This window comes from Drosophila innubila, chromosome X (assembly GCF_004354385.1).
Source record: "Drosophila innubila isolate TH190305 chromosome X, UK_Dinn_1.0, whole genome shotgun sequence".
NCBI classification, from domain to species: domain Eukaryota; kingdom Metazoa; phylum Arthropoda; class Insecta; order Diptera; family Drosophilidae; genus Drosophila; species Drosophila innubila.
In genome coordinates, this window is record NC_047626.1 from 12,380,064 (window position 1) to 12,405,323 (window position 25,260).

The window sequence follows — 25,260 nt, forward strand, 5'->3', positions numbered from 1 at the left end:
TTATAATGTTATAATCTATCTGTTAAATTGTTGGTAAAGTACTAACAAAAATTTAAATTGTGAGCTGGGGTCATTTTACGATCCAGCCGAAGTGGCCGACTATTTTATTAAAGCATGTGGCAGCATCAGTTCCCGGAAACGTGTGGCAGCCTTGGTTCTCAGAAAAAGAACGATTTTCATTATTAGGTCATTTTGCAAAACTGACCTTTTATGGTATTGTCTCTTATTTGTCATCCAGAATTTTAAGTTAGAGTTAATGAATACAAATATCCCCATTTAATTTGTTATGAGCATCAAACATTTATTAATTAAACGATCGCCTTTATTTAATATAATTATATTCACATGGTGTTACTTATCATAGTCTTATTGTTAAATTAAACAGTTCTTAAGCAGTTTAATGTTTTATTAAAATTGCGCGCTGAAGCCAAAAATAGAACAGCGCAGTGTTTGGCAACGCGATATACCGATAAGGTATCGTAATTACAGTAGATATGTGCGCCTATCGCATGTAGCAAATGGCGGCAAAAATCGTCGTTTAAAATATTTAAAATATTAAGTTGTAAGTACTCTATAAAATATAAATGTAGAAACAAATTTTTAACTAAACTGGTGAGTTATATTTTAAAATAAATGCCGTAAATCTACAGCAACTTGCAGTCGATATTAACAACATCTTTATTGTTATCGATCTTGACATACGAGTGCGTTTTGTTAGCCCTGGTAAAGTTGTGCATAGTTCGATTTCGATTGCAGCATTCCAAATGCAGCTCTGGAAGCGCATAAATAAATAAAGTTGCTCGAATTGTAGGCCTTGCGGTTGGCTGCGTTTATTTTTGTTGCGGTCAAATATAAATATGAAGTGTGAATCTCAACTTGCAGTTTGCCAACAAATACAAATTGTATCAAATATATGAAAACTGATGATAGATCGCGCTTGTTATTTTGTTTTTTTTTCTTGGTTTGGCCAATTGAATAGCAAACAACAAGAAGCATCGGCAACGGCAACAGCAAACGGGGCTCAACAGAATGGATGTTGAAATACCTGTTTTGGCTGGATATCTTAATGTTCCAACACAAACTGGATTTTCGCTAAATCGTATCTCGAAAAAGGTAAGAGCCTGGCCAACAGATCTAAAATATTCCGACATTTTTTCGAATTCCCTCTCCCTCCCCCACACACCTATTTTAAAATGCATTGCAAAAATGCCAACAAATGATTTAAAATGCACATTTTAAATATTTTGGCAAATGCGTATTAAAACAGGACCCTCGTGTGTGTGTGCGTGTGTGTGTGTGTGTGCATGCGTATGTGTGTGTATGTGTGTATCTGAGTGTGGTCTGTCTGCATGTGAAGTCTGTGCATGCGTATGTGTGTGTGTTTGTCTAGATATCTCCATCTGCATACTTGTTGCATACAAATGAGTAGCATAAGGTGGGAGAAAGAGAGAGACATGCCAAACAGCGAGCCGAACATATTTTCAATTTGCGTGTGCGCGCCTGAGACACACATACATCTACACTGACCATGTGTATGCGTGTGTTTGCGTATGTGTGTGTGTGTGTATGACGGCTGTTTGGGGGGATTCATGCATGTTTCATTCCCATATGACAGGAAATGTGGATTGAAGACCCAATATGCCCAATATGTGTGTATGTACATATGTAAATATGAGGATTAGGGTCGGGCACTCCACAGGCATACAGTAAGTCAAGTCTTTGTTTTGACAAAACACAAAAATATTCACATACAGTGTGTCAAGTAATTGTTTTTACTTACATATTGAAATATGTTACCATATAAAACTATAATAAAATAAATAAATTTCAAGAGGTTCTTTTATTGCAAAAATTAAATGTGCGTATTCTTTTTTTGTCAATACAGGTACTTACATACTGTTTTTGTTTTTATTTGTAAGCATAGTTGTTTATTTAATTTAAAAAAAAGTATTATTAAAGTGTCGTAGAAAATAAAGTATGCGAAATAAAATGTGTGAATTTGTTATTTTGTCCAAATAATTACTTGACTAGCTGTATGTGTGTTTATGTGTGTGTGTGTGTGCGTTGATTGTTATGTAAGTAACACTCGAAATTTCATCGAAAATTTGATTAGCACAACATTATAGTTTGATATCTTATAAAGCAAGCGAAACATTGGCGAGATGTGATTGAAATGTTTGCCAAAATTATACAATTCATATCTTTGATTTTTTAAATTTCTATTTGATTGCAGAAATCATGCAGCCGTTACTGTCTATTGTTTAAGGCCAGTCGTCATGGCATTGCCCGTTTGGAGATCTGCGAGAATAAGGATGACAAGAATCCAAAAATCTTTACACTCGAGAATTGTGTTAAGATCACACAGGAACCGCCGCCAGCGAATCTCGTACAGATTGTGAAACGGAATGGACAACTCACGTTGAACACGAACAGCGATGAGGAGCTCAAGGAATGGGTGACCGCCCTCCAAATGGTCGCCTTTTGTGACATTAGCGGTCTGCATGCCGCCCATGGTGCCATCGAGGAGGACAACGATCTATATTGCAGCTCATTTGTAAGTATAGCCTCAGAATGAAAACAGAAAGTAAAAAGATTCAATACAAATAGAGCCCAAAGTGAACGGATTAAAGCCTGTTTACCATTTTTATGAATTGAGTTAAGCAAAATACAAAAAAATCATTATCGAACACAATTCCAACTCAAAGTTGGCCAAATCGTTGTGATTATTCTTTTAATTCAGCTAATCTGAATCGTAGTAAAAGATGAAAAAAGAAATATAAGTAAAAATATAAATATTATTTGTTATTCCTTTTAATTTCGATATACATTTTAAATTTTAAATATATTTTAAATCAGGATTCTCTTTAGGTAAAAATGCTTAGTCAGAAGTTATTCAATGCTAAGCTACGATATTGAATATTGTATTACGCATACTATGGCCCCAAAAGCAACTGTTAAAATCGATTTCTTGACTTCTCGATTTCTCGTATCTACAAAATAATAAACAAATTTCGTGTTCTGTGAAAATGCCAAAGTCTGTGTATGCAGTTGGAATAATAATTGATAGAGTTTTAAATTACGAGCTTAAAATGGGCAATTAGTAATCGTATTTTCATTTGAATTGAATTCACAGGACGGACTGTTTATCATAACGCTGATACCGTCAGAGGCGTCGATCAGATGTAACATTGAGCCGAGAACATATATGCTCCAGATGACACCGACGGAGCTGCAGCTGAAATCGGAGGATTTGAATGTGACAATTGCCATGTGGCCATATCGATTCATACGAAAATACGGTTATCGCGATGGCAAATTCACATTTGAGGCGGGACGCAAATGCACCACCGGGGAGGGTGTCTTCACCTTGGATCACACCAATCCCCAGGAGGTTTTCCGCTGCATGTCCGCCAAAATGAAGTCGATGAAGAAGTTGATCAGTGGCGATAGCTTGAGCAGCATTGAATGCAATGAGAATCAATTTAGTGCCGCCGCTTGCATGGAGCCAGGATCACGTAGTCCATTGCCACCATCGCCATCGAGTAATCCCCATGCTGGTGAATTTGAAATCAATTCAACCCAGAGCTGCATCTCGATAAGGGGCTTCATAAGCTCCAACGATTCATTGAATAACTTCTCGTCCAATGGCAGTAATAGTGTCAGTTTATCCGTGCCATCATCGCAATCAATTGTTAAACACATTCCCAATAAGCCGCCCAGAAAGCTGCCGACACCGTTGGACAAATTAACTGTTGGATCGGGCACCGTAACTGGATCCTCGATAGCTGGCCAAACTCAATGTGATAATAAATACAAGAATATTGTGAAATATGAACCCGTTGCCATAACGACATCGTCACCCTCGGATGCCAACAGCAAGAACAGCGGCTCGGCTGTGATATTGAAGCCCAGCTCACCGGATTGCTCATCCGCTGGAAGTCCACCCGATTTGCCCCTGCGCAATGAGAGTTGCGCCGGCAAATTATCCCTAGAGCGTGACTACGAGTGCATCGAGAATATAACGGATGCGTGGAAGACACGTGGTGTTGGCGATGTGCGGCATTGTGAGAGGATTCCAACGCTTAGTTGCGATACGGATTTTGGGCGACAACGTTCGCAGTCGCAGCGTGAGAAGCGCAAGGATTTAAGCACCTTAAGCAGCAGCAACAACAACAGCAACAACAACAACAATGTCAGTGGCAGTGGCACAACAACACCGAAAATAATCGACATTGATATTGGAGAGGGAGTTGGTTTGATTGCCCCGGATGCCAACTATGATCGTTTGGATTTTCTATCGCCAAATAATAAAACGTCCAGCGGATATAAAACAATTGTGAATCTAACATTGCCCACGAATCGTATGAGATGCAGTCCGCCACCTCCAAATGAATATGAATTGATTGCTAGTCCCGATACCGAAAGTTTTCGCAAGGCCGATGACAGTCATCTTGGCTATGGTGTTCTTCGTAAATCCAACACTGCCAGCACCAGCAACAACAATAACATCAACAACAACAACAACAATAACACAAATAATAATAATAACAACAGCAATCTTAATAATAATCTTAATAACAACAATAATAATAACAGTATACTGCCCGCCAACAACAACAACAACATTAACAATAGCTCAGCGGATATATGCCTGGCGAGAGGCATTGCCACGCCCACAACAACTACAACAACAGCAACTACAACGAACAAGGGTAACAACGATGCCGCCCTCGATCATCGCAGCTACAACGGTCTCAATTATACGATTGTTAGCAAGCCAAAGCGTGTCTAATAGCCAAATCTAATTCCACCAAACAGATATGTACATAATTTTACAGAATGTCACACAGTATACAAAATATGTTACATACTTCCTTTGGGAATATATATAACATATTCATTCGTTTTGGGAGTTTTCAGTGTTAAAAGACATAATAGTAAATAGATACTTCATTTTTGTAACCGATGTCATTTCCAATCCATTTAATTCAGCTTGTCATTCATAAATTCACGCAATTCTGCAATATGTACATATCTCTATGAAATGATCCTTGAAAAAATTATGTACATATTTGAACATATATGTTTAGTGGAATGGGACTATAAGACAGCGGCAAGACGAGAGAGAGAGAGAGAGAGAACACAGACATATAACTAGTTAGTTAAAGGAAGTGTGAGCAAGAGAAAGCACCAGTTAGAGTGGGAGAGAGTGAGAAGTACTGCCTCTTGCTCGCACATTCAATTTGCAGTCGGTAATCTCATTTTTTAAATGCGCACAATTCGAATATAAGTGAACAAAAAATGTAGGAGGAAGAGCTAGAGAGATAGAGATAAAAGATTAAATTATTCGCAGACACATCCAGTGGATCTCCAAAAGCTCTCGTCTGGCGATTACAGTTTATAACCTGCATCATGGCATAAACTAGCCCAGCATTTACAGTAGAACAACACTATGGTGTACTTACTCCATAAAATCTGTGAACATTTCAATTGTTTTCTTTTAAGTAAAACATTTTTTTTTTGCTTATTTAACTTTTCTATATCTCAAAGCAAACTTGTGAGCTTAAATTGTTCATTTTTTATATTCTTGTATTCTTGTGTATGGAAAAAAATGTAATGTAAAACTAATTGTTAACCAAAATTTGTTTCACAATTCAAAATGTTGCAGAAATGTAACAGTGTCTTTGTAATTAAATGGAACAGAGTTTAATATTACTTCATAATCAGTTTAGAAGCGTGGTTTTTATTATGCTAAATAATAAAAAAATGTCTATTTAAGGTTTACTAAATTAAATCAATAACATTCCGTATTGTGCAATTTTCAATCAAATTTCTTTAGCAGAACTAGCTATGTATATTCCTTAAGTATTCAATGTAATGATTTTAACCATACATTTTTATCCGATTCTGTTAGAATTTGTTTGTAAGATTTCGGAAAAACTCGCTAAATCTATACATTTTTTGTGTTTATTGAAAAGCTGCCATAAAACGAATCAAAATGAAAAAAAAATGCGTCAATTTCGGTAGATTTTATATAATACATGTATGTATTTATACAAATCTGATGAAATGTTCTCCAAGTATTTAACTTGTATATTAATTTAGTATTTGTATTGCTCATTTTAATTATTACTTCAATTCATAAACTGTGATTCTACTGTTAAATGTGCGGGGTCTACGTGCTGTATGAGAAAGGTTTTTAGATTGTCATTGATATAGCTACAATAACTCTCTCAACAACAATAAGATTAATACAAGAGAAAAGGCATTAACATTGAACTTTCATGTACATAAACTTTTATTTATATATATACATATTATATAAAAATATATGTACCATTTATATATATATATAGTTAATACATATTGTGAATGATCGTAGTAGGCAGATGATCTTTGCATTTGTCATCATCGTTAGCTGTCGTTGTAAACGGCATTGGTATATACCAAAATACATACATACATATGTTGTGGCGTATTTTTTCATGTATTTTTATTTTTTACTACAGTATGTTTATTTTTTGTCGTCCCTTTTAAATGTGTAAATAAAGCCAACGAAAAATTATAATAAAAAAATAAAAATTATACATTTTACGACTTTTGAGATTTTATTTGGTATTATTCGGAGTTTACAGTCTATATGGTATAAATTTGTATATTTATTAAATTATTGTAAGATTTGTTAACTTTTAATTATATTGTGCAAATTGCGGGGTATTTATAGTCGAGCAGCATTCATTTCAGCAAAAGAAAGGCGATTTTAAAAGGGTAATTTCTAGGCCATCGTTTCAAATAGCTTCATTTACCTGAACAAAGCATGCATTGAGTTTTGCGTTGAGTTGTTTATTTGAGATTATTTATTGTTTTGGTTGCATTGACGCTCTTCAAAAATCTTTCGACTTTGCATCGAGAAACGAGGTATACATTTGGGAAACTTTAGTTTGGAATAAAAAATGCTGTCACTGCGACGATTGCAAAACCTCCACTTGCGTCCCTGGGTGCGTCTCTGTTCCGCCGAGCTAATCCACAAGGTGAGTGCAATGATAATTTGATAATAGATAATATTGATATTTAAACTAAAAATAGGACACTTTCATTGAAAAGCTGAGGAACAGCTTTCGGGAGGATGAGCGCAATAATTTTGTAGTGCCAACGTTTAAAAAAGCCATGCTCTTTCCGGATGAGATCGCTGTGAAGGATGTGGTCGGCGAGTTTACCTACTTTCAGCTTTATATAACCGCCAAGAAACTGGCTATACAGATATCCAACTTTTGCGGTAAGACAAATAATACTTTGAATCTCTTTTGAATACTTTTGAATAATGAAACTTCTTTCCTATTGGACCAATTTGGTTATCTTATCTTATCTTTGTTTGTCGCTTCTGATTAACTTTAATTTAAATCGAACGAAAATTAAATTTATGTTTATTAAGCTTCCTCTTTTAACTTAATTAAGTAAATCTTTTTTTTACATTATTATTAGTAAACGTTAGCATGAAAAGTATATTATAAAAATAAACAATGCAATATTAATGATCATATGATGATTTGAATATTTTTCTCCAATGATAATGATTAATTTTGACAAATTTTTTTTTTTAATCTGACTATAATCATTATATGTTGATGAAAAAAAAATAAAACTCATATTTAATCATTGTTTAATTAATTTTGTGCTTTTTTTTTTGCAGGTAGCGCATCCCAGTCGAATGTGGCATTTCTCTGTTCGAATAATGCTTTGTGGATTGTGATACAATGGGGTTGTTGGATCTCGGGACAGGTGGCGGTGCCGCTGGAGCCAAATCAGGCGGCGGATGAGTTGCTTGGCCAGGCAACAGATTGCAAGGCGAAACTGTTAATTGGAACACCCGAGTGTGAGGGAATGACACAGGAATTGGCACAGAAACTGCAGACGGCTAGCATTGTATTGGATCACGGCTTTGTGCCCAGCTCGGAGAGTGTCTCCTCCACCGCGATGTATGCGAAACAGCTGGTCGGACTTAACGGTGCCTTGATTCCGGAGAGCACATTGTCCAATGATTATTATGCGAATGCGCCAGCAATGCTTCTGTATACTCCGAGTTCGGCAAGTGGACGCAATGCTGTCGTGTTGACCCATCGCAATATTGAGGCACAAATGCGTTGTCTCGTTGCGAGTTGGCATCTGAATGCCACAGATTGTATGCTGCCCATTATATCGATGCATCGCATGCATGCCGCAATTGGAGCATTGCTTGGCGTGGGTGGCAACATTGTGTTGCAACAGAAATTCGATAGCCATACCGCGTGGAGCTCCTTGTTGGGCATCAATAGCAAATCAAAGCAGAGGGTCAACATCTTTCTGGCCATGCCCATCATCTACAAGCGACTCATTGCCGAATACGACAAGATGTTTGCCCAAGACTCTCGCATGGTCGAGTACATCATCAATCATTGCAAGCAGAAGACTCGTTTAATGGCCACCGCCTTTGGTCTACTCCCCGAATCCGTTTTCTATCGCTGGCGTGAGATTACGGGTCAGAATATCTACGAGTATTACGGTATGCTGGAAACGGGTTTGGTTTTGGGTCCCGCACTCGATGAACCCTCCATTAGCATTGACTATCGTCCGGGTACGTTGGGTGCTCCTCTGGTCGGTGTCACGGCGCGTCTGGTGAACAAGAATGGTGATCAGCTGGTCAGCTGTAAAAATGAATGCCTCCACACAACTGAAGAGGGACAGGAGGAGAAGGTAACCAGTTCGCCGGTGCTTAGTACAGTGATTGGAGAGCTGCAAATCTCCGGAGATCATCTATTTCCGCTGAAGATTACCCATCCAGCTCCTGTGCCGCTGCAACAGCCATTGGAACAGCCAATGGAGCAACAGACACCGCGACTGGAACAACAACAAAAACTAGAACGACAGCAGGTGGAACAACCAAAGCAGTTGGAAAAACCAAAACAGCCGGCGACGGATTATACGGCGGATAAATTCCTCAAGACGGGCGACATTTGCGCCTATCAAAATGGCAGCTTTCTCTTTCTCAGCAAATCGTCGGATGTGTTCAATGTGGGCGGCTATCAGATCTATGGATCCGAAATAAAAAAAGCTCTCATTTCGCATCCGAGCATCAACGATGTCGCCGTACTTGGTATACCCAATAAACTATGGGGTCATCGTTTGGGTGTTATCTGCATTTTATCGCCCGATGCGGATGTCGATCTGGAGACGATCAAAACTTATTGTTACAGTCAATTGCCAGCCCATAAGCGACCCACTGTCTTCAAGACTATCATTGCCAAGTGATTCAGTAGTGTAGCAATCAATCAATCAATCAATCAGTCAATCAATCAAGTCAAATATCGATTTACCAATCATTACAACTGACTATTCACCAATCCATCCTCAATGAATGGATCAAATGGGAAAATTTTTGTGTTTATTGTTTGAAAAAATGTAAATGGACGTGTCGTATATAAATATACGAGTTTCAATTAAATTTTAGCATATGAAATACACTTACAGCTATCTGTAAAATTCTATCTGAAATTAACGGTTTTATATTTTTCTGTCAGACGAAGAATTTTCAAAATATTTTATGTGGAAATTTCTTCAAATCAATAATATTGACATTTGAAAGCAACTCCATTGTTGGTTTCTGGAACATTTGCTCTTTGGTTCTTAGGCTTTTTATACCCCGAGCCCCTTGAAAATGTGCAAAAAAGGGCATAATGTGTTTGGCATTTAACAGGCAGAATGGCGCGTGGCACACCCCCAAAGTATATATATTCTTGATCAGGATCAACAGCCGAGTCGATTGAGCCATGAACGTCTGTCTGTCCGTCTGTTTGAACGTGTCGATCTCAGAAACCATAAGAGCTAAAGACTTCAAACTTGGTATGTAGATTCCTGGATACCATAGGCAGATCAAGTTTGTTTTTATTTTTGGATCGGACTACTATATTATGTAGCTGCCATAGGAATGATACAACGAAAATAAAGTTGTAGTATAAAAAAGTTTTTTGTTTGTTAAGATATCAGAACCAAACTGATAGAATATGCATCTGGGCTGGTATTATACATCCCGACCAAATTTGGTTCAGATCGGTCCACTATATCATTTAGCTGCAATAGAGACGTTCAATCGAAAATTAAGTCTTAGTATGAAAAAGTTTTTTGTTTTTTGAGATATCTTAGCCAAACTGATAGAATATGCATTTTACTTAGTTTTGTCCATCCTGAAGTTCGTTCAAATCGGTCGACTATATCATATAGCTGTCATACGACCGATCGGTCAAAAATCAGCTAGTGTGAAAAAGTTTTTGTTTTTTGAGATATCTTAACCAAACTGTTTGAAAATGTCTTCAAGTTGGTTTTGCACATTTTAAACAAATGTGGCTTAATTCGGTTCCATATATCAAATATCAGCCATAGGAGCAATCGGTCGAAAATCTACTTTCAGTACAGAGTACCTAGGCAAAGGGTATCATACTGTCGAGCGTGCTTGACTGTAAGCGCCCACTAGTTTTTTTAGGATTATGTACTTATGTTTAGGTTATATTCCTAATCTAAATATATGGTATATACTAGCTTGATAAATCACCTATTCTAAAATATCAGTTGTAATAATAGAGAATTGTTAGGTAATGCTCAGTTTAATTTAAATTTGCAATAGATTTTCAAATATTATAAAGTTATAGGCAGTTGTTGTATTGGGGAGACCACAGTCGACGAAGAGATTTATATAGGGTCTATTTCTTAGTTGAATTTGACCTTTTCTTTCAATGAGCAGAGTGCCGGGTAGTCGGGATTGGTGCCGCTCTCACATTCGATGGCCGCCTTCTTGCATCCTCTGTAGACGGGCGTGTTTGGTATGGTGCTTCTGCCGTAGTTGCATGCTAGAAGAAAAGTGTTATAGTTTCTTTCATCGTTATAGTTGGAAACGGCACAACCGACGGCAACATTAAGTTCCTGGACGAGCTGAATAAAGTGGCCAATGGCGCTAGAGAAAGTAAGAATGAGTTTCTCTATTAACTTAAAAACAAGAACTGCACTTACGGTTCGTTGTAATTTTCGGGACATGCTGCAAGAATGTCAGCATTGACGTTGCGCTCTTCACTCTCCCAATTAGCGATAGAACTTTCGAGGAAATCGTTTATTTTGGAAGGACTTCCAAGGAACCCCATCTTGGCGAGATTCTGTCCGGCCATCTTAAACTTATACGTGCCGCTGCAATCGTGCTTCATCGCGCACTGCATCACATTGTACTCCGCCAATTTGGCCAACTCATCGTCCCAGCTCACAGTTGCCATGCGACAGGCCTCGATCCTGACTTTACCCTTTCCACTAGCCCATTTCTGACGTACCGCGTTATGTGCCGCAAGAATGACCGACTGATTAATTTTTAGGACACTCGCATTTTCGGAACAACTCGTGTCAAATTTCTACAAGACATAATTACAAGTTTACTAGGTTTAGGAAGGTTTAGGTATCTTACCAACTCCTTGTTGCATGCCGCATGGTTCTTCACCCCATTATATTTACATAAATCGGGATCGCAATAATCTGGACTTCCAAATGCTTCACTCATCAGGCACATAAGTAAAGAAATTACCACAGGAAATTGCATATTAAAGTTGCAAGTAAAGTTACTGCTGTTTAAGATTGAACTGTGTAAATTTCGCTGAAAGTTTACCCAATTTATAGCTGTGACTCGCGAGGGAAACGTGAGCACTGGTCGGGATAATGGAATGACAAGTTATGGGGTATTAATTGATAAGGTGCTAAGTCATGAAATCAATTAATTTGCGAGAAACTTGTGGCTCACGTTGTATGATAAACTTTTATAGATCATGCTGAGAGTCGAGCACTGAGAAATATAATATTTTAATAACTTTTGATAACATCTTTACTTTAGGTAAACGAGCAAGAAAGGCTATTGTCAAGACCCCTCGTTACATACTTTTAGGCGCTGACATTTTAAACAATTTTAAACTGCCATTACTGCTCAAACTTGTGCTGACTAAGATCGATGATCGATAAAAAAGAATAATATTTTTTGAGCGAATTTAACAAAATATTAATACAGAATGAATTAGGGGGCCAAACCATGATTAAAATGACATTCCGCTTAAAATTCGGTTCGGTTTTGACAAAGTTATGTGTGTTTTAAGTTGGTCAGACTGCGGATTTAGCCACTTTACAAGCCCAAATTTTTGTTCAATTTCACATGAAATTTTACAAAAAATTGAAAGGTCTCAGAACCAAGTATAAAGTGTTGTTTTATACTAATTACGATATAAGAAGTTGATTAAAAGTGAAAACTTGAGATTTAAAATTTTGAATTCTCAAAATTTCAAAGGGGGGACCCTTAGCATCGATATCAATATCTAGCAGAATCTAGAAAATATTTTTTTTTTTTAAATTAATAAAATTTAAAGCAGAATGAATTAAAATGCCAAATAATGATTAAAATGACATTCCGCTTAAAAATCGGTTCAGTTTTGATCAAGTTATGACAGTTTGAAGTTGGATAGACTTCGGATTTAAGCACTTTACAAGTCAAAATTTTTGATCAATTTCACATGATTTTTTACAAAAAAATGAATGGTCTCAGAATCAAGTATAAAGTGTTGTTTTATACTAATTACGATATAAGGAGTTGATTAAAAGTAAAAAGTTGAGATTTAAAATTTTGAATTTTCGAAATTTCAAAGGGGGGACCCTTAGCATCGAAATCAATATCTAGCACAATCTAGCGGATAGTAATTTTTTTTTAAGAATTTAATAAAATTCAAATGCAGAATGAATTAAATTGCCAAATAATGATTAAAATGACATCCCGCTTAAAAATCGGTTCAGTTTTGATCAAGTTATGACAGTTTGAAGTTGGTCAGACTTCGGACTTAGCCACTTTACAAGTCAAAATTTTTGTTCAATTTCACATGATTTTTTACAAAAAAATGAAAGGTCTCAGAATCAAGTTTAAAGTGTTGTTTTACACTAATTACGATATAAGGAGTTAATTTAAAGTGAAAACTTGAGATTCAAAATTTTTAATTTTCGAAATTTCAAAGGGGGGACCCTTAGCATCGAAATCAATATCTAGCACAATCTAGCGGATAATAATTTTTTTTAAGAATTTAATAAAATTCAAATGCAGAATAATTTAAAATGCCAAATAATGATTAAAATGACATTCCGCTTAAAAATCGGTTCAGTTTTGATCAAGTTATGACAGTTTGAAGTTGGATAGACTTCGGATTTAAACACTTTACAAGTCAAAATTTTTGTTCAATTTCCCATGATTTTTTACAAAAAAATGAAAGGTCTCAGAATCAAGTTTAAAGTATTCTTTTATACTAATTACGATATAAGGAGTTAATTTAAAGTGAAAACTTGAGATTCAAAATTTTAAATTTTCGAAATTTCAAAGGGGGGACCCTTAGCATCGAAATCGAATTTTGGTCGAAAATAATAAAATTTTCTAAATGAACAAAATTTGAATGCAGAATGAATTTAGAGTCCAAATCATGATTAAAATGAGATTCCACTTGAAAATTGGTTCAGTTTTGGTCAAGTTATGACAATTGAAAGTTGGACAACTCTTTCACCTGTACCATACCGGTACAAACGTTTCGGTATTCGGTTCTTGACAGATAATTTTCATTCGGTTACGGTTTCAGTTCCGGTACTAAAAATTAAACGGTAAGTTTCGGTTAACGGTTCCGGTTCCGATGTTATTCCCTGCTTTCATAAGTTAAAGGAATATACAAAGAATACAGCTTGACGTATCAGACAGATAGTAAATTAATTATTTTGTAATGCTCAGCTTTATTTGAATTTGGAATGGATTTGCGCATATTATACAAGTATAGCCAATTGTTGTAGTAGATGAAGAGATTTGTCTAGAGTCTAGCCCTTCTCCTCAGTTGAATTGGACGTTCTCATCGGAGGAACAGAGTGCCGGGAATTTAGGATTCGTACCGCTCTCACATTCGGAGGCCGCCTTCTTGCATACCCTGAAGACGGGCGAGTTAATAAAGTTGGTTGTGGCATAGTTGCATGCCACAAGGTATGTGTTATACCCATTATCAGTTTGGAAGTTGGAAGCGGCACAACCGACGGCTACGTTTAGCTCCTGAGCGAGCATAGTAAAGTGGCCAATGACGCTAGAGAAAGTAAGCTTGAGTCTCTTTAATAAATTATATAAAGACCTGCACCTACGGTCCATTGTAATTTTCGGGATATGCTGCAAGAATTTTAGCATCGACGAAGCGCCCTTCACTCTCCCAATCTGCAATAGCCTCTTCGAGGATATCTCGTACTTCGGGAGCATTTCCGCCCTTTAAACTCTTGTAGAAGAGATTCTGTCCGGAGCTCTTGAACTTATACGTGTTGTGGCATTCATCGTGCTCCATCTGACACTGTTGTAAATTGTACTCCGCCAATTTGGCCAACTCATCGTCCCAGCTTACAGTTGCCATGCGACAGGCCTCGACCCTGACTTTACCCTTTCCACTGGCCCATTTCTGACGCACGTCGTTATGTGCCTTAACGACGACATCCGGATCAACGTCCAGGTAACGCACATTGTCGGGACAGCTGTCGGCGAATCCCTGCAAATATGACAGCATCAAATTAATGAATAAAATTACAAATTTACTAGATCAAAATAGGTTTAATGCTCTTACAATTGAACCACATCCCACATGTGTCTCGCCTTCGCCACATAAATCGGGATCACAATAATTTGGGCCTCCAAATGCCTCACTCATCAGGCAGATCAGCAAAGAAATTACCACTGGAATTTTCATATTGAAGTTGCAACTGAAGTTACTGCTGTTCAGGGTTTAACTGTGTAAATTTCACTGAAAGGAGTCCCATCTTATAGTTGTGACTCGCTAGGGAAACGTGAGCTTTTATCGGGGTAAATGGAATGACAAGTCATGAGGCATCCATTGATAAGCTGCAAAGTCATAAAATCAATTGACTAGCGAAAACCTCATGTCTCACGTTGCATGATAAACGTTGTATATAATAAATCGTTATAAATGATTGCTGAGCGTCAGAATCATAGCGCAAAAAAAAAAATAAAAATATATTCTAATAACTTTTAGTTAGTAATGACTTTCTTAGTAAATAAATGTTTGAAAGAGGTGGAACCCACGTTTCTATTTCTACAAAAACTTTTATTATTTATTTACTTTTAACAAGGCTGCAAACCTCCAAAGTTTTGTTAAAGGTTCGGCTCGGCGGTTCGAACCATAGAGCAAGACATTGGTTCGGTTCGCGAATTGGTTTATATACCGCCTGAACACAAGGTTTGGGGTCGAAACTTGGTTCACTTTAATACAAAAAAATATTTTTATTGTTATACATTTTTCTCTACATTTTGAACTAATTAAATTTTTTTTAAAAAAATAAATAAAATTTTGATGATAAATTACATTTATTTGAAGATTTAAATATGACTTTTTTTAACCCAAGATCTCAAATAACTGCGTAATATAAGAAAACCATAAAATTTATGTAATTAAATTGAAAATTGATATACAAATGAAGTCTGTTTTATTTTTTTTACGGCTTTTTTTTTAAATTTATTTATTAATTTAAATGTGGTATAGACTCAACTGAGTTGTTGCGAACGAGGTGACGGGGGGATTGATTTGTCAAATTCAATTCAAAGTCAATTCGAAATTCAAAATTTCAACTGGGGTTCAGTTGGGCGACCGATCCGATCCGAGTCGACCGCTACAGCACGAGTAATCGTAATACTTATAATCACAATCAGAATGGCGATCATCTCTCTGATACCCATAAGTCAGCCCGATGACAATTTCATAATGTATTGGGATGACAGTGTCGAGGGATCGTTGCTGGTGATGTTTGGTCTGTTAATAATGATGCAGATGCTGCTGCTATTTTATATTGTTTTGGCCCACTTTCACCCCTGTGCCATTTATCGCCAACAGCTTAACGAAACCTGTCGTCGACGTTATGGTAACTTTATTTTTCGTCGTCTATTGGCTCAACTGGATCGGGCCTTGATGCATCGGCCGATTGTTGGAGAGGAGCTAACCTGTTGTCTTCGGGCCAAACAGAGTGCACTGTCCGCAATACGGCTTTTTTATCGCGATGCCGAGAAGGTTTTGTATCCGCAATGTGAGCTGGATACGTTGGCGGCCAGCGATGTTTACTTTGTGCTTGACGACGAGGAGAACGAACTGAATTCGGCCGGATATGCCAGCGTAAATTTTGATGTCACGGATTCATTTCTAGAGAGTCTATTGTATCCGAAACGTGCTGAGCCCCTTCTATCCAGAAATAAAATCATTTTGTGAATTTGTTCACTTTCACTTCGCCTTGGTTTTTGGGTACCGGCATAGTTACTGGTTGAAGTAAATACATACACGTCACTCTTCAATATCGATGAATTACTGAACTTTAACTTTTTGTCTATTACGTGAACCAAACCCATTTTTTTTAAAATAGATATGGGGCCCCATATGACAAAAATCATTTTTTTTTCTATGGTGGGATTTTTTTTAAGAATGTTTTAAAATTTGGTTTTTTTTTATTATTTTTTTTCAGAGGTGCGCCCACATTTGCCTTCATTTCTCCAGAATGCCAAAACCGATTTTCAAAAGCTCTAATTTTTCTGAAAGCTAATGAATATATCTCCAATTCGTTCACACTGTAAGATTTTTTTTTTCCACTTTTCCTAGATTTTAAAAGCAAAAAAATCTAAAAAATAGCTAAACAAAAAATCATGATTTTATTAATTCGAAAATGTATATCTCTTAAACCACTGGTTTAAATCTTAGACTTTGTATGAATGAATTAGATATATATTTATAAGCTTTCAGAAAAAATAAAAATTTAGAAAATCGGTTTGGCATTCTCGAGTTATGATGACAAATGTGGGCGCACCTTTAAAAAAAGGTACAAAAAAAGGCAGTTTTTTAAAAATTAAAAAAAAAATTTCACAATAGAAAAATAAATGTTTTTCGTCATAGGGGGCCTCATATCTATTCAAAAAAGTGGGTTTGGTTTGTGTAATTTGTTGGCTGTTGCCTACTGTTATTTACTTTCAGCAGGATAGTAGGAACTAGCTAGACTTTTACTCGCTATAATCCTTACTCGCTGAAGTCTTTGGATAGGATATACCAGACGAACCTTTCACTCGTCAAGAAAATATCAATTCTCGCTCTTTAAAGTCGCCACTTGCTGCAGTTAGTCGTTGATATATGTATGTTCTTAATCGGTGAAGTATTTTCTTGCCTAATATATTACTGAAGTAATTGCTAAAGTATTTACTGGTTGAAACTCGCAAACATAGTGTGAGTTAAGTTAAGGTAAAGTCGTCAGTTTTTAAGAAAATAAAATAAACGGCTTAGGATTGTATTAAAGATGTGTATTTGCAAACAACACGAACGATTCACTCTCACACACAAAACCAGCTACAAAAACATAACATTTAAAATCTAATTACAAGTTTATATTACACATTAGCATCCTATCGATATATTTATATGTATACACATATATACAATTTACAATACAAATTATGACAAAACAAAAAAAAAATGGGCATGAAAACTAGAACTGATGACCACAAACGAGGGAATTGAGTCAGTTGTCAACTGCAATACCCGTACAATATCCAAGATCACTTTTTGAAGCAGATCTTAAGTATGCGTATGACTGGCGCCTCGAAAAGTGCAGAGATGACAAAAGCGGTGCCAAAGGAGACGACAGCATTGCCCAGAAACATTGTCAAAATCATTGGGTTGTTCAGATGTACAGTACCGCTCATATGGGACGAACAGATGAACATGATGATCGGATGGATGAGATAGGCGCAGTACGTAAGACGCGACAGTGGCCAAAGTACCCGATACGAGAGTATCGCATTCACCATGGGCGCCAGACCCCAACAGCAGGAGAGCACAATCCAGATAAGGCCGCATCCAAAGGCGGTATGGCCCACGCCCACATAAAAGGCGGTATTCACAACGCTCAGCTCGCCATCCCAAACGCCCAGGACAACCAGCAACAGAATTCCAAGGCTGACTGCCCACAGACTCAAATTAACCCGTCTCGAGATCTGCGGCGGCGTCTTCACCTTATACAATACGTACCCAGCGAACATGCCTAGAAATAAGTACAGTTTATATATTACAATACGCCAAAAGGGTTCACTAAAATCAAGAACTTTCGTTTTAAAAATTATATTAAAAGAAAAAACAAAAAAAGAACAGCATTAAAAGATAATTTATAAAATTAAAAAAAAAAAAACTGTTCCTATATGGAAGATTTGCTCAATATATTCGGCCTGTTCCGATTTTTACTTTCGGCAAGATTTCTCGGAAGTGAAAATCTTTAACCTGTTCCTATATCAATTTGGAAATATTTTGCGTATTGAATTCACTTTGATTTGGTGAATTTAAGTCCAATAAAGTGATGAAATATAATTTTAAAATGTTTAGCCCAAATGCAAGGTGAAAAAGAAATTTTTTGAAATCCGATAAAATAGAAAGTGAAAACCGGAACAGGCCTGATTGTAGAATTTTTGACTCGTTGATTTCGACAAAATTCTAAAACTAACCAAAATATTTTAATTGTAAGAACTCTTATTTTGGTATTTATTTTATTTTGCTATGAACGATCAGTATTTTAAATCAGTTTCAAACTGAAACTTGAGAACGGCAACTTACCTACAATGTAGGGTCCCACACGTTGCCAGGGCTTGTCGTAGAGAAAATCAAATGACTCAAAGGGTAGCGCTACTTTATGGGTATATTGATGCTGCAGGGAAACAATGCCCGCAATGCTCCATGAACTGATCAGAAAGACGATCAGCGCTAATGCTACAGCCTTAAAATATCTGCAAAGTAGAGCATTAAAGATTATTTGCTTTAAAAATCAGTTGGAGATTAGATTAATTGCTAAGCAGTTTAGTTTTCTATTTATTCACAGATATCACTTACTTTCTGGATAGGGCCAATAGCAGGGATCCCATGACATAGAACTGCATATCATTGGCCATATACCAGCTCCACATCATGCACATCTCGTGCTGTGGAAAGAAGTTGTTGATGTACAGTATGTTGCGCCACCAATAAATGCGGCACGTATTATGCTCCGATTTGGCTGGCTGAAAGACGGACGAGTCCAGTCCCTGCCGGACGGCAAAATCATTAAACAACACCACAAAGAGGTAGACGGGTGTGAGGCGCAGATAGCGATAGATGAGCATCATTAGCGTCTCGGAGCAACTGCGACGAACAAAGGTGCAGGAGTCTGTGGAATGTTTGCGCTCCTGTTTCACATAGAGCAGGGTGACCAGCAGGCCGCTTATGAAGAAGAACGAGTCCACGGAGAATGTGGCATTACCAATGATCTGATACCAGAACGAACGTTCAGTGATCACGCGCTCAAACTGTAGAGATATTATCAAGTAATTATTCAATTAGAGTTTCTTGGAATATTTTATTAAGATTCTACCTTATTTTCACCAATGGCAAACATTTGCAAATACGTGTGCACCATCATTGTCCAGAGCACGGACAAGACCCGCATACCATGCAAACATGAAGTGTGTGTCTGTAAAAGATCAATCAACTTGAGATTAACATTAACTCTAATATTAACAGTCAGAGCCTTAAAAGGTCTCTGGCTAATAGGGACTCATGCAGCCAGGCTCGTTGCACCTCTGTAGAAGCTGCAGGGACGAGAAATAGGAAGAGTCGATCGAGCTCTTTTTCTATTCCTGCCCCGCACTCTTCCGTAAAAGGCTCAAGTTCCTTAACGCCCCCTTTTTTTATAGGATCTCTGAGCTATTCAGCAAGAGTTCATCTCAAATTGCCGACTTTGTTTCAGAATCAGGCTGGTTCCACTAGTTGGGAAGGGACATAGATCCTACACTGATAAAAAAAAATATTCTAAAATCAAGATTTTGGTCTCAGTACTAAGATTTTTGGTCTAAAAAATGCGTCGAGAATATAACATTCTCAAATTAAGAGAGCACATCTTGATTTTAAGAATATTTTAAATAAGACCAACTTCTTATTTTAAGAATAAATGTTCTTAAAATTTAAATCAAAAAATAAAATAAATAAAAACTTCTTTTCAATATTTATAATTTTTTTATTTTTAAATTTTAATTTATTTATATTTTATTCTGTTTTAGTAATTTTATAAATGTTATTTTAATTTGAAACGAGTGGGATTCGAACCATCGCCTACTGCTTCACAATTGAAGCGGCCTCTCTTACCAGAGCGCTACGGTGACACCATTTGCTTGATACGAAATAGTACCTATTTATACTTGCCTAACAATTCAAGATTTTCATTCTCATATTAAGATTTTAAAATTTTTCGATTAATAATCCTTTTTTTTAGTAATTTGGTCTTAAAATAATATTTTTTAAGAACATAAAATTTAAGATGAATGTTCTTGATTTTATAAGTTGGTCTTTTTTTTCAGTGTATGGTATCACAATGGACCCAGAAGGGCATGAGTGTATCTGCTCTTTGATCTGACAGCCGCCTCAACGTAACCTAACTTATTAATATCAACGCATTCACTTACCTCCTTCGTCTTGTCAATGTTTAGAATGGCCTTGGCATTCGTTTGCAGCGCAAAGCAAAGCAGCAGCTGTTGATGTAGAGCTATCAGAGAATATCATAGATTAGGCATGGCTCGAGAAGATAGATCTATGGATACCCTACCAATGGGTTGTTCGGCCTCATAAGTGCCCGTAACGCCCGTACAGCTGCCAGTTTCCACCTGATAATCGGTCATCTCAGTCTTTTCAGTCTGTTTGGCCGTTGATCCAGCCATTGATGTGGTCGCTGTGGCATCAGCAACCTCAGCTGCAATTGTGGGCACATCTCCAGGTCTTTGCCTATTCCCATTCATATCAATTTGGGCATCGAGCGTGTTGTCAGCACTGACAATGCCATTGCTGCCGAGTGGTCGCATTTGGAAGAGCTCAAAGGGTTTGCCATAGTACGCTGTCTCATAGTCGCCACTCTTGGAGGCTGCATCGCATTTGGCGCTTATAGCGGGTATGGCCGGTGCCACAACCAGACGTCTCTCATCGATCTTCAGCTGGTAATAAGTGGCAACGATCATCACCAGCAGCAGTGTCAGCAGAAAGCTTCTACGGAGGTAATAGCAAAAGATGAAAGCGTGAGATCAAAAAATGACATTACTGGTAGAAATTACAAAGAAAGAACATAGGGAGAGATCATAGCGAGAGATCATTAGGAGAGATCATATTAAGAAGTTACAGAAAGACATGCCAAGTTAAAAGAGATCATAAGGAAATATCTCAGGGAGAGACTATGTAGAAATAATACAGGAAAAGAACGCAGTAAGAGATCACAGGAGTATATTGGAGGGATCATAAGGAAGGAATCGCAGAGAGATCTTACAAAAAAAATCACAGGGCAAAATCATAGGGAGAGATTACAAGGGAACTTTGTAGAGAGCAATTAGACTGGAGAGTTAAAGGTAATGTAATACACGGGAAATTACAGATTAGAGATCATACGACAAGATCACACATTACAGGAAGAAATTGCAGAGAGAGAGAGAGAGAGAGAGAGAGAGAAAGAGATCATTGAACGACATCACTACTTACATAAACACCTGAAACTTCAGTTGCCTCCAATGACTGTAGATACCTGGAACTGTGCGTACGCGCAGCACTTGCAACGCCGGCTGTTGCATGGTTGCATTGTGTGCTCCCAGTACGGTCAGCATGCGGGCATAGGGATCCAGCGATAGTATCGACTGGACATCATGGGCCGAACAGGATTTGGGCAGACACTCGCCCAGGCTCAACATTTGTTGCTGTGCCATAAGAATAAGCTTTGAGACTGACTGATTAATTGAAAGATGAATTGACTCACCGTTCGATTGAGATGCGGCAGATGCAGCGTTATGTCTGCCACATAGAACTCCAGGTCAAAGTGCTTGCGCCCCTCGCTGGGCAGCTGCCGATTGAGCTCCAGGCAAAATCCCAGCTGGCCCAGCCACTTGTCATTGCCAAACAGCAGCTGACCACGATAGCGACCCGATGCATCATAGGCTGTAAGCAGAGAATCATGCAGAAATATTCAGGATCACTAAGCATCGAGTTAATGTACTCGTATCACGAGCTACTACAAGTTAAATAGAAATACTTTCTTTATCTTTAGTTAATTAATGATCGATCGAGTTATTACTCATCACAGAGCTATTTATATCAATTCTGGATAGTTTGGGATTTCAATTAAAATGCATCAATCTGAGATGAATTCTCTAAGCATTTATTTAAGGATCGTTCATGAGCATTATTTAACTTACAACCAAGGCTGCAAGCCACCAAAATTTGGGTAAAGGCACGGTTTGATGGTTTATATACTGGTTTATATACTTCCTTAACCCAAGGTTTGTGTACGAACCTTGGTTCAAATATGTGCAAAAAAAAGTTTTTTTTTGCATGTCAATTTTTTTGATTTTTAAAACGAAGTAAATTTAAAAAAATATATAATTTATGTATGTAAAAGTCTAAATTTTTTTCAAGATGACTTATTATTTTATGATTTTTATGTTATAATATAATTTAAGTGAACTTGTTTTGTTTCCGCGCAATCGAATTGACTTCACTTCTCGATAAGCACTAAATTCCAAGAAAAGTTTTGATTGTAGATCTTTTAGTTTTGCAAATTAACTACGATGAACAATCTCCAGTGAGTTGTAGATGTTTTCATGGAAATCGCTTTAAACAACTCGATAGATTGTCGATTTCGCGAAAATCGAGCTGTCGATATTTCGATTTTTTTTTAACATCACTAATAAAAGAATGTAACTATATTTTTTTCTAACCGAACCTTTGATTTATGTAATGGGTTCGGTTCAGGTTGGGGATTACGGAGTATATAGCATCAAATGATCGGTTAACAAACCCAAAGGAACCAGTTCAGCGAGGTTTGCAGCCGTGCTTACAACGATCGATATTTGTAATATTTCTTCCCTTCTTTAACTAACCTTTTGGAACTCACCTTTTTGTGCCCACTCGTAGCTGGAATGTAGAGCGGTTAGATAGGCCTGCATCTCGAGACCGCACACCTTGCGAACTGTGGTGCGTATCTCGGAGATTTGCCAGTAGAAATGATCATAGAGATTCGTGACAATCTGAAAGTAGTTGGCCGATCCATAGAGACTTTCAGCCATGCTGGATGCATTGACACTGCCAGATGCATTATTGCTCAGATAGCGACTGATGCTATTGATGGTACTGCCCAAAGTTTTAAGCTGCATATCATCGTCAGTTTGTTTGAGTAGCTCTCGACCCTTTTTCGTGGAGGGCTTATTTCGTAGAATCTTAAAGATGTGCGAGCTGGACGTGGTTGTTGTCGTTGTTGTTGTCGATGTTGTTGTTGCTGCTGTTGTTGATGTTGATGTTGCTGTTCCAGCTGTGATTGCTGCAGCTGTTGTGGTTGCTGGCGATGTGGCTGTGGTTGGCTCTGTAGAACTAACTTCGGCCAACTCGGATATGTCCACATCGACGGTATCATTGTCATCGGGATTTATGGGCTTATAGCTGAGTTCGGTGGCATCACCATTGCTGAGGACATGTTGCTCCTCGCTGCTAAGATCCCCCTTTTTGATGACCTCATGCTCTAGATCCTCGAGATCGCCCAAGTTGAAATCAAATGTGACCGGATGCAGTTCATATTCCTTGAGCGGATGCGGTTTCACATAATCGATGACGGGCAACACTTTCTCTAGCGGCAAATAGGGTTTCTTTTTCAGCGGTTTCAATGGCAGAATCTCATGTGTATTGAGCGTCAATGGAGGCTCATCCACCTCGTCGGGGCCAACCTCATGCAATATGGTTATATTGTTGTTTCTGCTGCCAAAATGATGCACTGCAAAGTCACCAAATTTTCCTGTGGAAGCTAAGGCTTCAGCTTCAGCTTTGCTTGATCCTGTTTGTAATTCTTTTTCAGTTGCAGAATTAGTTTGGGTTTCATTCGATGTTGTGTTGTCCTTTGTTCCATGGCATTGACTAACAACCAGGAGCATGAACAGCATTCCCCATAGTCCAACAACAGTTCTGTTAGCCTTAAACCGATAACCGAGCGATAACCTTGACATAATGTCAATCTCTCCTCCTTCTTCTCTCCTTCGCAATTCCTCCTGTTTTCAGCGTCGTCCTTGTGATCGTGACCTTGTTCCTCTAAACTGGACCTTGACCTTGTTAATTTTCAGTCTTTTATTCTAATCACTTGCCAGCATTTTCCTTACGAATATTATGTTGTGTCTTTTGGAGATTTGTAGTTCTCTCTTCGCACTTTCATCGTTCTAGGCTTTGTCTTTTTAATTTATTGGGTTCACAATGCGCATCTAAAAAAGGAATTTGATCGATGTTTAAGCTCACTGTCTTAACATTGGTTAAAACTTCGCAAATAATGATCTGTTGTAAAGATCATTAAAATAATATATAAATTAATTCAGAATCTTTGTGATTTTCTGATTTGAAAAATTTGATTTTAGAGACAGAACAGGAAGCGTCTAGGATGAAAATTTAATATTCATTTGATTTTAAATTTGAAAAGATATAAGATTTTTTTTTTGGAAGACAAAAAGAATCTTGAATAAAAAAAAAATCATATCCAACGTGGAAGGGTGTAATAAAATAATAGTTCCTTTTGCAAATGCGAAATTCCAAAAAGAATCAGGAATCTGTTTACGTAGAGAAAAAGTGATCGGGAAAAATGTTGTTGTTAGGGGGGCGTGTTCAAGTGATGAAAAACATAAATTTTAGCTGTTGTTTATGATCCGATTTATCATGTATAGCCTTAATTGTTTCTAGGCAGCCGCAGTTTGCATGGATTGCCAAAGCCTGTGCCACAGCTGCCACAGATTTGTTGCTGCTGTGAAAGCAAAAGCCAGAGGAAAATTACAAAATTTCCTGGTTAAACTTGTTAAACTTGTTGTGACCACCGTCGTTGTTAGATAGCTCAAACTGGGACTGGGACTGAGACCGAGGCTGATGCCGATTGCCGAATGCTGGAACATGCTTCATTGGTGCTTCGAGGTTGCTATTTCTTACGTAACTTCCGCATCTCGCCATCAATTCGCATTGGTGTGATGATCTTCGCCTCGGTTTATGCCATTTTCACCTTATTATGCAATTTCAATATTATGATCTAAATTGATCGTTAATTCGCATATCGATAATGCTTGAGATTATCGCGATAGAGACTGCATCAAGTAAT

General features: G+C 37.5%; 5 protein-coding genes across 7 annotated transcripts; 3 read left to right on the top strand and 2 right to left on the bottom strand.

The window, feature by feature from the left end:
• Positions 1 to 744: 744 nt before the first annotated feature.
• On the top strand, positions 745 to 5,321 carry LOC117794355 (myb-like protein U). Its single transcript, XM_034634996.1, has 3 exons — positions 745 to 1,113; positions 2,234 to 2,554; positions 3,134 to 5,321. Exons 1-3 carry the CDS (start codon positions 1,030 to 1,032, stop codon positions 4,790 to 4,792), a joined length of 2,064 nt encoding a protein of 687 aa, XP_034490887.1. The 5' UTR covers positions 745 to 1,029; the 3' UTR covers positions 4,793 to 5,321.
• A 1,547-nt stretch (positions 5,322 to 6,868) lies between these two features.
• LOC117794356 (malonate--CoA ligase ACSF3, mitochondrial) lies at positions 6,869 to 9,528 on the top strand. Its single transcript, XM_034634997.1, has 3 exons — positions 6,869 to 7,031; positions 7,087 to 7,276; positions 7,691 to 9,528. Exons 1-3 carry the CDS (start codon positions 6,954 to 6,956, stop codon positions 9,283 to 9,285), a joined length of 1,863 nt encoding a protein of 620 aa, XP_034490888.1. The 5' UTR covers positions 6,869 to 6,953; the 3' UTR covers positions 9,286 to 9,528.
• A 1,100-nt stretch (positions 9,529 to 10,628) lies between these two features.
• LOC117794359 (antigen 5 like allergen Cul n 1) lies at positions 10,629 to 14,847 on the bottom strand. Of its 3 annotated transcripts, none has more exons than XM_034634999.1 (4): positions 14,748 to 14,833; positions 11,477 to 11,560; positions 11,038 to 11,423; positions 10,629 to 10,981 (listed from the first exon to the last, which is right to left on the bottom strand). In XM_034634999.1, the coding sequence occupies exons 1-4, from the start codon at positions 14,793 to 14,795 to the stop codon at positions 10,738 to 10,740; spliced, it is 762 nt and encodes a 253-aa protein (XP_034490890.1). In that variant the 5' UTR covers positions 14,796 to 14,833; the 3' UTR covers positions 10,629 to 10,737. The 3 variants fall into 3 exon arrangements, with proteins under 3 accessions (XP_034490890.1, XP_034490892.1, XP_034490891.1); XM_034635000.1 differs by lacking the exons at positions 11,038 to 11,423; positions 11,477 to 11,560 and adding exons at positions 14,036 to 14,150; positions 14,206 to 14,597 and having other exon boundaries at positions 10,638 to 10,866; positions 14,673 to 14,847; XM_034635001.1 differs by lacking the exons at positions 11,038 to 11,423; positions 11,477 to 11,560 and adding an exon at positions 14,206 to 14,597 and having other exon boundaries at positions 10,634 to 10,981; positions 14,673 to 14,847.
• Positions 14,848 to 15,769: 922 nt separating this feature from the next.
• On the top strand, positions 15,770 to 16,331 carry LOC117794360. The gene is made up of 2 exons (XM_034635003.1): positions 15,770 to 15,870; positions 15,954 to 16,331. The coding sequence occupies exon 2, from the start codon at positions 16,029 to 16,031 to the stop codon at positions 16,320 to 16,322; it is 294 nt and encodes a 97-aa protein (XP_034490894.1). The 5' UTR covers positions 15,770 to 15,870; positions 15,954 to 16,028; the 3' UTR covers positions 16,323 to 16,331.
• A 1,049-nt stretch (positions 16,332 to 17,380) lies between these two features.
• On the bottom strand, positions 17,381 to 25,060 carry LOC117786449. The gene is made up of 11 exons (XM_034624720.1): positions 24,946 to 25,060; positions 23,487 to 23,907; positions 23,038 to 23,426; positions 21,904 to 22,082; positions 21,633 to 21,844; positions 20,716 to 21,149; positions 20,576 to 20,655; positions 19,489 to 19,587; positions 18,972 to 19,423; positions 18,699 to 18,868; positions 17,381 to 18,135 (listed from the first exon to the last, which is right to left on the bottom strand). Exons 1-11 carry the CDS (start codon positions 25,058 to 25,060, stop codon positions 17,651 to 17,653), a joined length of 3,036 nt encoding a protein of 1,011 aa, XP_034480611.1. The 3' UTR covers positions 17,381 to 17,650.
• Between the last annotated feature and the right edge of the window lie 200 nt (positions 25,061 to 25,260).